We start from the raw sequence: 13,171 nt of genomic DNA on the forward strand, positions 1-13,171 counted from the left end.
CTAACCTTTGTAACAACTTACAATATACATGTTGCTTCTGATAAGTATGTCATAACTTATAGGGTGTGTTCTTTGGCTAAAACTGAGCGAAAAGTGCTAAAGAACACGGGGTGTAATACAATTAGCTTCGGAGGTACGAGTCCCCAAACATTGTCCCCTAGAACAAGGAAATTGGAAAACGTGAGGAGTAAGACATATCAGCCTGCCCATCTTGTTTAGACAATTTAAATATCTTCCAATCTAAGAACGATAATAAACCTGTATATGGCACAAGTGTACTTTTAAAAGTAGAAAGCTGGTAATGTTAAAGTAGTTCAAAGTGTAATAGCACAGTTATGAGTGAACACTATGAACCAATAACGATGTTAACTAGGTACGAATAAAAGAAGCATTAACTTCACAAACTCCTGATTTAGACTGAACGGGCGATATTTAAAAACTTGGGTGTTAACTATTCCTGAAGTCAGCGATATAATTATAACAAACAGTAATTAATTCAAACGTTTCGTGGTGGTATGTTACCCCTCGTGGACACCCCACTGACTACATGACACACATTGTCGCGTTTAATTTTTTTCATTGCCCAAACCCTTTGGGCGAAGTGGTTTCCCTGACTTGATTTGAACGTTATATCTTCTCCAGCCCAAAGCGGTGACAGTTCCGGAAAAACCGTGTTACGAGCTGCTTCAATCACAAGTAACTTCATAGCAATAAGTACACGGTACTTTACATTGTTTACCGTAATTCAAAATCTCATAAGAAAAGATGGTTTGTTCTCTAACACGATGTTCATTGATTGGGTTTTTACTTGAAAACGTGTCAAGGGAAACTGAAACCAACATACTATAGTACCACTTGATGTTTATCAAAAGTTAGTTTTTATTTATGATTCACTCATGATGTTATATTAGGAATACATAGATTTCTTATACTTGGAATTTTCAAGATACTAATATCTGATTGAAGGGAAGGGGAAGGGCTTAAAACCTTTGTTAAACCAATCGCTCCGCCTTCTTCGCGTTTCATTGGCTATTCACCTTAGGTTTACTCGTTCACAGAACGCGAAGATAACTTGTTTACATTCGGAATAGGTTGATAGCTACGTCAATGTCACTGGCTTCTAAGTTCAAATACATTAGGCGTGACGTCAAGGGTGACGTGTTCTACATCTCCTCCCCTTTAGTTGAAGCAGAAACTCCCGGAAAGTTAAAGATTCCAAGTCGATGAAATCAATGTATTCCTAATATCACATATTTATACTAAGCAACTTCGATAACTTTGTATTGTAACTGACGATAATTCATTTGTCATACTTGTGGCGGATATGTTCTTTACGCTTGTATCTATCAATCTTATTGGCTGAAGGCGTTGGTGTTACTTTCTTTCTCAATTCTTGTATTTTTTATGTCTTTCTCTGTCTCTCTACGCGGTGGATTTTATCGGAGTGCGGAATCTTGGTAACCAGTGTCTCAGGTTCACAAAAAATGCTCTCGAAATTAATGAGGAGGATTTCGTATAAAAGGGATTCGCCTCTCTTCGAAATCATCACTTCAACTTTCACTTTCTAACAAAGTCGAAGAAACAAGTACTCGCAGCAACAACATGACTTCTCAAGTAAGTAACTTCTCAGTTACGAGTTAAAAGATAAGTATTGACTTGTCTTAGCTTGTACTTCGCTTTACTAGGGTTAATTGTTAGTCGTAATTAGTGGAAAAGGTTCATTTAAAAAGAGCTTGAGATTATTTCAGTTTAGTCGAGTAATCGTCCATTCCATAAAGGGTATTAATCGATTAAAATTAGTGGATTTTTTTTCAATCAAAATCAAACGTTATTCAGATTATTTTATTCGAATGGTAAATCTCATATTCACTTTAGTCGTAGTTAGCGTGAAAAGAAAATTTAAGAAATATTTTAATAGTAAAATTATTAATAAGCCTAGATGTTTTAAATTTAATCGGTTAACAAAAAAGGAGATTAATCGTTTATAATTTCAACCTAAATCGAACACTATCCAGAGTATTTCATAGGAATCTTTACTTTAGGGGGTTTACCGTTTTGAGATTTAATCGATTAATCGTGTTCTTTCTCGATTCGATTATAATTAAAATGCATCAAAAATTCGTAACTCTTAAAGCCTGTTCGAAGTAGGGCAAGTTGTTGGTAGAATTTTCAGTTTTTATGTAGATATATTTGGGAATGCTACAGTTATTTTGTTACGCTACTAATTGACATTGGTATTTGGGCAATGTAAGCGTGGTCTCTAACTCCCACATCTTCAAATAATCTGAGATAGAAAATGTAGCAATGTAGCTCTGTTATTTGTGAACCTCCTGACCTTGGGTCTCTGATCTCGAAGAGGTTTTTCGTAGGCGTGCCCCCACATAACGAAAAATGATTCATTCATTTAAAATCCATTGTGCATCCCAAAAAATCCTTTCGAAATTTTAGTTAATAAGGAATTAACCTCAAATTACTTCGACCAGTTCAGATTCACCCCTAAAACTACTCCGTGTAAAATGCCAATGGAAAAATGGCATGATAATAACAAGTTCACAAAAGTAACAGGAACAATTTGAATTAAACAGATTCTAGCCGTCTTCGCCTTGGTGTGTGTAGCGGCCATCAACGCCCAACTTTTGTCGGCACCAGCTGTAAGTACACCTCTTTGCAGCTGCCAAGAGAATCGCGAGTGACCGTTTATGTTTCAGGAACCTCCGCAGCCATACGCCTTCGAGTACCGAAACGTCGGTGAAGATGGTGGAGTTTCTTCTCATCGATCCCAAGGTGACGGAGCCGGCCGTGTCACCGGTAGCTACAGCATCAGTGACCCAGACGGACGTTCCCGTCAAGTCGATTACGTCGCCGATGAATTGGGATACCGCGCCACCGTCGTTTCGAACGAACCCGGTGTCGAGAGCAGCGCTCCCGCTGACGTCAATGTGCAACAAGTCAACAGTCCGGCCCCCGCTCCAGTCGCCGTCGTTCAACCCGTTCAACCAGTCAGACGCGTCATCGTCGCTCGGCCCGCCCCTCGTCCTGTCTACTTGAGGCCCGCCCCTCAACCCATCATCATCGAACGCCCCATCGCCGTAGCGCCCACCAGCGGATACAGAGTCATCTCGGTTCCCCGCGCCAGTTCCGGCTACAGAGTACTCGAATCCGGTTCTCCTTACGAATACATCGTTCGACGATAAACCCCGATTCTCAATGAACTTAATTCTAATTGACTTTCACCTTCTGTATAAACGCGACTAACTAGAATCGTATCCATCATAAGTTTGAAATAATTGCGTTCATAAGTACGACACTTAACAATGCTTTACTGAGAGCTCGCGGAGGAATACAACATGCTTCATCCCAGTAGAGGAACAATCCATGAAGTCGGATCAACAATGCAGCTTCTACTAAAACCTTGACAGCAATTTATCCGATGATAATCTTCAATTGCAAGCTCTCAGTAACCAACGTTTTGAAACTTACGGACGAATTTAGGACAAACTTATGGATGGCTGAATTCATTACTGATCTGACTTTACTCTCGGTTGTTGGAACCCAAAGCTAACGCGCATTTTAGGGTGAAATGACTTTTCTGGACTCTTATACGTATTTAAAGGCTAAATTAACTAATTATTCTACTGTTCATGTCTTGTTGTATAACAAATACCTCCCGGTGTATTGGACTATTTATATCGCTAAAAGTATTTTGAATAAAAAATTTCTTCCCAAATATTAAGTTATTTTTCTTTTATCATAAATTAACTATGATGAAACTTTTAGGCATAGTTTTCTATAGGATACTGCATATTATTGTAATATATTTTTTCAAAGATATTTTATTGACTTCAAGCTGCCAAAAGAGATTATTTTCTTTTGATCCAACGAAATCCATAAGATGCCGCCACAAAACAAGAACTTCATCATCGATAATCCCCATTATTTCTGCTCCGTTTCCATTAGAACTGAAGTAAAGAACTTTAAAGGTTCGAAAGGGTATAATATTCACTCATGCCACAAATTGAAAGTAAGCCACGTATGCTCGGAAACTAAGGTGAAACACGCAAAGAGTTTCTTAGAACTGCGCCTATTAATTCTTCGCTTGGGTGCACGCGCAATGCTAGGATCGATCCCCGCAAGCTAATTTAAACTCACAATCGAAATAAGGCTGCAGATTAAGACATACTGGGCCTAGTGTGTACCAACTTGAGAACGGACTGAAGTAGCTTAGTCTATCATAAAATATTTCATAAGTTTTCGGATTTATTCTTACATAACTGTAGAATAAATTCCTAAGTACCAAATTGTATAATACTTTGTTACTTAGTGCAATCGCTGACTTTTTCGCGAATTTTCTTTCATTTAGTAGACCAACCGAAACTCGTGTTTTTAAAATAGTGTTTTCTTTCGGTCTTAACTTTTGTTGCATTTCATAAACGGGAGAATGAAGTCGCATCTTCCTCTAAGGTTACATACCAGTATTTATCATATTCGGCCACAATAAGATTCCCGACCGAAAATGCATAAGAAGTAAAAGAGCATTCGATTTGGTTTGAGCGTCCTCGAATGCTGCGACTGCAAAACAATAATTATTGTTATAACAATTCCATCTTTAAGCACAATCTCAAAACTTCCCAAGATATTAAAAACTAGTTGCTAAGCAACGATCGACAACAGCCAAAACGTCATCGATCTCGAAAAAATAATTTCCTCAGAAGAAAGGTAGGACCATTATCCCTGCTCTGATTCCTTCAAAACTTAGGCAACCAACTTCAGGTCTTTCCATGTTTCAACGGGTTTCAATAGTCACTCATGCCACAAATTAAAAAGAAACATACCATATCGAAATCTCGCTCAAACACGGAAAGGGGTTTCGCAGGATATCTTTCAAATTGTTTTCGTGTGTACTTTGTGCGAGGCGCGATCCCAAAAAGCTAAATTCTACACGCAATAAGAATACTACGCGGTTGCAATGTTGAAATACGTTGCAACTTGAGAGGGGAGCAAAACAGGTGAAAAACATTCTTCTGCAATTGGTTCTCTAACAAGGCTGCGTCGAGTACAAGTTGAAAAGAAGTAATAATAATGCACGACGAACCAGCACAATACTACAAAGCACCTTTTATGGAAGTAAGTTTAAAGCATTTCATGATTCAAAGATAATGTTACTAGTCCAACCGCAAGGATTCATACACTTCAGCTGAGTACTTTTATGTTTTTTTACCAGTCATCGCCATTTGTTTATTTTAATGAACAAGGAGAGAAAATTGGCTACATGATCAAATTCCTGCATATTCTACAAACATTGGACAATATCAAGTAATTAAGCGTAACGAGATTGGTCTGCTAATATGTTTTTCGTAATAACCGCAATCATTGATATCTTTCTCAGCGTTACTCTTATCCCGAATGCTGACAAGTTTTGGGGAGGGAAAGTTAATAATACGTGGAATGGTCTTCTAGGAATGCTCGAGAGAAATGTATAATTAAAAATATTTTCCGAACCAAGAATTCATTCTCGATACTAAGAATATGTTAACATGGCTTTATCATCTTCTACAATCCACACGTACTTTGTAGCGAAATTTCGTGGTTTCGTTGTAAGATAGATATAAAGAAAATCATTTCAATGCTAAATTTTCTTGTAAAAATAATAAGGGCATAGTTGATTCTACACTAGTAGTGTTGAATCTTATATGGAGATGAGTTATCACTTAACATGGAAGTAATTGATAATGCGAGTCTTGCCATATTCTTAGTTAGTTCTTGGTCAACTTCCTTCAATAATAATTGATAATTGAGTTAACATTTCGAATACACAGGAGGGAGATTTTGCAATATCTCCTTTGACATTAACATCAAATCGTTTCAATTCCTTTCCATCTTCTCACCCACTTTTGACTGCTAGAACCCAAATATTATTCGGAACAAGCCAATCAATTGAAAACAATATTTTCTCTGTTGTCAATAAATGGGTATATTATCTTTAATAATTAAAATATAAAATTGTACTTAACGTCCCAAGAGTTTATCAGTCTTTATATCTACGGGAATTAAGCTTTTTATTGCACATTAAACTAAATATTCTCTACAAAAATATGTTTACTTTTGGATTTTAATTCGTATTCGTATTCATCTTGAAACAGTTGACCTATACCCATGCTAAAAGTAATGATATGTATTGTATCTAGATAATTGTGTGGTCCGTTGGTGTCGTTCTTCTGATCTACATGACGGGGAAATTGAACTCTAAATATGGCAAAGTGAAATCAGAACTTCCCTTCACGTTTTTTTTGCAATGCCTTCTGGGAACGAGTAAGAAGTAACAAAGTAACGCTATGTACATTTCAAAACTGAGTTCAATTTCATTCTCAGGTCCCCAAAGTTTCAATTGCAACGGAGTGTCTCGTTTTCTTTCGGTCTTGTGGAGTTTGGAGTCTTTCGTTCTATTGCTTTTCGTATCCTCGGAAATGACGTCGCAGTTTGCCAGCAAAAAGGAAGCGCTACCCTTCGACACCATCGACGATGTATTTCACTTTCCCAATGCCAGGCCTTTGTTGGTAAAAAACTCGGCATATACCAGTTTCATTCAGGTCAGACTAATATAAAAATTCACGTCACTTTCTCAATCGGTATAAAGAAGTGTTTTTTTTTTTAAATTATTATTTCTTATATTCTCGATTTAGCAAAATGCGTTGATTAACACGGCATATGCGGAAGTAATAAAGCGAGCAGATGCCAACCCAGATTCGTGTTACCAGACATACGGCACTTTGACCGAAGACGACGATATTCATTCAGGAATTGAAAATCGAGAAAAATTTATCGTTTCTGGGGAAATACTTCACTGGAATGTAATAAAGAGAAGATACGCCGAGACTGGAAATTGCAAAATGAAACTAAGCCAACCTTTAATGATAACCTACGTGACGTTGTTTTTCAAGAAAAATATTTCGCAAATTCTGATCAAGGCCATCAACAGAAGGTTAGTGTCTCCTTCGAAGTTTTAAGTTTATGTTTCAATTACTTTCTGCCATTTGTCAGACTGCGCCAATTGACCGAGGGCAATTGCTTCGCGGATCTGAACCCGTCTTTGAAGAACGAAATGCATCCCTGCCAGAGAACGGAAACCCCGGATTCGTTCGTCGTCATCAACGTCTCGGCTTTCATGGTCATTTACCGCGTCTGTTTCTTCGGGTTCTCCGCATCCCTCGTCACTCTCGTTCTCGAAATATACGTTCACATGTTGAAAAGTTAAAATGGTAGCGCTTTAGCGTATTGGAGTCTGACCATTAGACCGGCATTACTCCTTTAAAAAGTACTTTAAACATAGCAAAAAGATGTAGTGCCTACAGAAGCATACGATCAAATAAAAATCACTTTAAGACCATTCTCAGGTATACTGAATATTTTTAACTAAGTTTGCACAAGTTAATAGATGAAATTAGGCAGCTTCAAGGTCCAACACACAAATTCATACAAAAAACAAGAATTTCATATATGTCCTTCAACTCAAGAGATTAGAAGTTAAGAGAGTGAAAAAAGGGGTAAAGTAAAGTCAAATGGGCTAAACAAGACACGTTAGTCAATTTGGGATGATACTGGCGTGACTGTATAGTCTCTCCGGTGTATTGGATTGGACTATTTATATCACTAAAATTATTTTGAATAAAGAATTTCCTCCCAAATATTAAGCGATTTTTTTTGTCACAAAAACTATGATTAAAGGAAATTGCATAATTTTTCAAAAGGATAACGCTCAATCTTGCAACCATAAGATGTCGCCACACAACAGGAACTTTATAATCGACAACCTGAGAATGAAAAACCATAAAGACTGCTCTATTTCCATAAGAACTGACGTTAAAACGTTAATTTTTTGAAAGGGTATAATATTAATTCGTGCCACAAAAAAAGTAACCCTCGTAGACTCAGAAAATGAGTTGAAACACGCAAAGAGTGGTTTCTTAGAACTGCGCCTATTAATACCTCGCTTGGATGCACGCGCAATGCTAAGATCGATCCATCTAATTAAAATTTTAAGCATCTAAATAAAATATACTTTATAAACGCGTCAAAAACACTAAAAATTGGCTGCTTAGCAACGAACGACCCGAGTTCCGGCAACAGTGGAAGAGTAGTCGATCCCGAAATAAAATTTTCGGCCAAAGAAGGGCAGGACCATTATCCCAGCTCGGATTCCATCAAAACTAACAACTTTAGGCAATTCTTGGTTTTAATATTCACGCCACAAATTATAAGAATCATTACAAAGCGAAATCTCGAAAAACAAGTTCAAACACGCAAATGTTTTTCTTAGCATTTTACTTCAAATTATTCTGCTGGGTGATACTGCCCAAATTGAGAAGGGACCAAAATACCTGAATGCATCCCATTACATTTAAGAAGCAATAATAATGAACGTCGAAACAACAAACTACTACAGAGCACCTTTCATGGAAGTAAGTTTAAAGCATTTCATGATTTACTGTTCAAAGATAATGTTACTAGTCCAATCGCAAGGATTTCCTTGAACTAAGATACTTCGCTAGATTAGATTCGGTTGTTGTCTTTCATAAGCTTCAGCTGAGTACGTTACATTTTAACAGTTATCGCCATATGTTTTTTCGAATGAACAAGGAGAGAAAACTGGCTACATGATCAAATTCCTGCACGTTCTACAAACACTCGACAATATCAAGTAATTAAGCGTAATGTTATTGGTCTGCTAATATGTTTTTCGTGATAACCGCAATCATTGATATCTTTCTCAGCGTTACTCTTATCCCGAATGTGGATGAGTTTTGGGGAGCGAAAGTTAATAATTCGTGGAATGGTCTTCTAGGAATGCTCGAAAGAAATGTATAATTAAAAATAAATTCTGAGCCTAGAATTCATTCTCGATACTAAGAATATGTTAACATGGGTTTATCTTCTTTCTAATGAAATTTAAAGGTTTTGCTCTAAAGGGTGGTATTGCACGTTTTGCCATTTTAAAATTAAATTTTCGTGAAAATAATTAGCTGTTAGTCTTATTTGAAGGTAAATTGAATTAGAATTCAAGTCTTGCCATATTCTTTTAGTAATACGAGTTAGTTCTTGGTCAACTTCTTTCAACATTAATTGAGTTCACGTTTCGAATACACAGGAGGGAGATATTTCGCTAATACCGATGGTATTAACCACAGACCGTTTCAATGCCTTTCCATCTTCACACCCATTTTTGACTTCGAGGCTCCAAGTATTATTCGGAACAAACAAATCAAATCAAAACGATATTTTCTCTGTTGTCAATAAATGGGTAACTTGTCTTTCCTAATTTCCACATAAAATTTTAATGAGACGTCAAGTTTCACTTTCCTGAAGTTAAACAGGATCAAGCTTTCTATTGTAGATTGCACTGGAAATTCTCTGGAAAAATATGTTTCGTTTGGTTTATAATTCTATGCATGTTGAAGCAGTTGACTTATGTGTTTATATTTAAAATATCTAGATAATTGTGGCATCCGTTGGTGTCATTCTGCTGATTTACATGATAGGGACACTAAACTCTAAATTCGGGAATTTTAAATCGGAACTTCCCTTCATGTTTTTGCTGCAATGCCTTCTGGGAACGAGTAAGAAGTAAAGTAAGACTATTCTCATTTCATAACTGAAATCAATTTCAATCTCAGGTCCCCAAAGTTTCAATTGCAACGGAGTCTCTCGTTTTCTTTCGGTCTCGTGGAGTCTGGCGTCTTTCGTTCTATTGGTTTTCGTATCCTCGGAAATGACGTCACAGTTTTCGAGTAAATCGGAAGCACTTCCATTCGACACCATCGACGATGTATTTCAGTTTCCTAATGCGAAACCTTTGCTAATAAAAAACGGTGCAGTTACCAGTTTCATTCAGGTCAGGTTAATATAAGAATTAAACGACACTTTTTCAATCGATAAATAAAAGTCCCTCGTTGTTGTCCTCTTAAACCTATTTAATTTGTTTTCGATTTAGAAAAATGCATTGATTAACACGGCATATGCGGAAGTAGTAAAGCGAGCTGATGCGACCGCAGATTTATGGCATCTGACTTATGACACTTTAGTGGAAAATGACGACATTCATTCGGGAATTGAAAATCGAGAAAGATTTATAATTTCTGAGAATGTTCTTCGCTGGAATGTAATAAAGAGAAGATACGCCGAGACTGGAAGATGCAAAATGAAACTAAGCCAGCCTTTAGCGATAACGCACTTGGTGTTGTATTTCAAGAAAAATATTTCGCCAACTCTGATGAAGACCATCAACAGAAGGTTAGTGTCCCCTTCGAAGTTTTACGTTTATGGTTAAACTAATTTCAGCATATTTGACAGAATGCGCCAACTGACCGAGGGCGATGTCTTCGAGGACCTGAACCCGTCTTTGAAAAATAAATTGCATCCATGTCAGAAAACGGAAACCCCTGATGCATTCGTCGTCATCAACGTCTCCGCTTTCATGGTCATTTTTCGCGTCTGTTTCTTCGGGTTCTCCGCATCCCTCATCAGTCTCGTTCTCGAAATATACGTTGACATGTTGAAAAGTTAACAGGATAGCCAGAGTCTGACCTTTGGACTGACATTACTTATTCAAATAGAACCGTGTCTAGAAAAGCATATCCATCACCCACAAAATCGCTTTTTGACCATTCTCGGGTCTACTGAATATTTTAAAGTACTGCAATGGTTAATAGATGTAATTAGGGCGCTACACGGTTCCCCACTGAAATTCATATAAGGTCCTTCAACCGCGGTCCGAAAGCACCCAATGTACTTTTAGTTTGTAAATAAACTTATTTGATTAATTGCATTAAGTATCAGTTTCTTATTAAAACAAACCAAAAGTAACAATTAAAACACCTTGGATCCAAAATTTAACATTTAGGGACTTTATTATCGACAACCCGACAATGAAAAACCATTATTTCTGCTCTGTTTCCATTAGAATTGAAGTAAACAAGATTAATGGTTCGAAAGGGTATAATATTCACTCATGCCACAAATTAAAAGTAACCCCACAAAGGCTCGGAAAATAAGGTGAAACACGCAAAGAGTATCCAAAGACTGCGCTTTTTAATTGTTTGCCTGGGTGCACTCGGTTAGGGAGAATCGATCCCCTCAAGCTAATTTGAACTCACAATCCAAATAAGACTGCAGATTAACAACTACTAGGCCTATGTGAGCGCACACTTGATAACGGACAGAAATAGATGTCTTTGATAAATTATTTCAGGAGTTTGGAGATTTAATAACTACACGGACTACAATGAAAAATTGAGAACTAATCTTCGGACTATTGAGTCGACAACAAACTACAACTTCTTAAACGGATGTAATTCTTAAGCATTCAAATGTAAAATACTTTGCTACTTAGAATGAAGTATAAGTGCATTCAAGTTGGTTTGAGCGTCCTGGTTTGTTGCGAATGCTAAACAATAACTTCTGTAGAACAATTCCGTCGGTCAGTGTAATCTCAAAACCTACCAGGATACCTGATGTCATTTTAAATATATATTAAAACGCATCAAAAACTAATGACACTAAAAAGTAGTTGCTTAGCAACGAACGAAAGCAAAAGTGGACGCGTCAACGGTCCCGAGATAAGATTTTCCTCTAAAAGTTAGGTAGAACCATTAGCCCTGCTCTAATTCTTTCTTAACGTTTCAACGAGGTACAATATTGACTTACGCCACAAATTAAAAGAAACATACCAAAAAGCAAGCTTGTAAAACAATATCAAACGCGTAAAAGGGTTTTCATAGGATTTCCGTCAAATTTTTCGCGTTGCGCGAATGGCGATCTCTAAAAGCTAAATTGTACACGCAATTCTGGCTATGTCGAAGGACGCCGCAACTTGAGAAGGAACAAAATACTTAAATACATTCAATTTTGCAACTGGTTATGTTTCGAGATTGCGTCGACTACACTTAAGAAATTAAGAAGAAATAATAATAATGAACGTCGAAATAGCAAAATACTATAGAGTACCCTTTACGGAAGTAAGTTTAAAGCATTTCATGATATACTATATGCAATTATGCATACTGTTCAAAGATAATGATATGTTTTCGGAGAAGTTAAATGATCGAAGCTTGACTTCACTTCACTTACTATTAACTTTATTATTACTTATAAATTCTAAAAGTTCTACTTCGCGTTTACATTAGATTTGACATTAGAAGGAGAACTATTACATGTCTGCTAGAGTACCCTTACTTACCACTAACATCTATTTATATGCGAACACAGTGTGCTAAAGAATATAGTTTTTTATTTGCATGTTAGTTGATGAGTATAGATTAGGTCTATACCTTCACCATTAAATTAGTTTTCTATGCCATAGCAAAATACAGGGAGTTTCTGGAATGTATGGCACAAATTAACAGGCATGTTCCTTGGGTCAAAAGGAGTCCGAAAGGCTCTATGATGTATTGGGGTAAAGCGCTCCGTTGCGACGTTATGGGCTCTCAAAAGTAGGCCGAAAAACAAGGATATTTTGCAGAATTATAGCACAAGTATTATGGTTTTGACCCAATTGTTTTCGATTATTGAGCATAAGGCAATTATCGAAATAAGTTCAAACCTAGTGGAAGACCGTGAACGTGTTAAACGGCCAAAAGCGTTAATCCCTTTGTTTTTATTAATGATTGCAATTAAAGGTAAGGAAAGTAGCTCAGATATCGGTTACTTGTTTGTTCAGATGTACTGGTAACTGACCAGTCTTTTATTCTTTATTTCAATTAGACACATTACTTTTACAATAATTTGAATGAACCCCATTACTTTTACAATATTAATTCGAATGAACCCCATTACTTTTACAATATTAATTCGAATGAACCCCTTAACCTTTACAATAATTCGAATGAACCCATTAAGTTTTACAATAATTCGAATGAATCCCTTAAATTTTACAATAAATCGAATCGAACTCATTAATTTTACAATAATTCGAATCGAACCCATTACATTTACAATATTAATTCGAATGAACCCCTTAACCTTTACAATAATTCGAATGAACCCCTTAAGTTTTACAATAATTCGAATGAATCCCTTTTTACAATAATTCGAATGAATCCCTTTTTACAATAATTCGAATGAATCCCTTTTTACAATAATTCGAATGAACCCCTTAAATTTTACAATAAATCGAATCGAA

General features: G+C 36.6%; 2 protein-coding genes across 2 annotated transcripts in view; one reads left to right on the top strand and one right to left on the bottom strand.

The window, feature by feature from the left end:
* The window catches only part of LOC149647376 (uncharacterized), a 198,749-nt gene that overhangs the window by 98,233 nt on the left and 87,345 nt on the right, over positions 1-13,171 (bottom strand). The gene's annotated exons all lie outside the window — the stretch shown is intronic.
* Positions 1,441-3,688, top strand: LOC149647389 (uncharacterized). The gene is made up of 3 exons (XM_089849741.1): positions 1,441-1,614; positions 2,586-2,651; positions 2,709-3,688. Exons 1-3 carry the CDS (start codon positions 1,603-1,605, stop codon positions 3,192-3,194), a joined length of 564 nt encoding a protein of 187 aa, XP_089705867.1. The 5' UTR covers positions 1,441-1,602; the 3' UTR covers positions 3,195-3,688.

Source organism: Phalangium opilio, unplaced genomic scaffold (assembly GCF_054372755.1).
Source record: "Phalangium opilio isolate 3A_F unplaced genomic scaffold, DU_Popi_V2 ptg000089l_1, whole genome shotgun sequence".
Lineage (NCBI taxonomy): Eukaryota > Metazoa > Arthropoda > Arachnida > Opiliones > Phalangiidae > Phalangium > Phalangium opilio.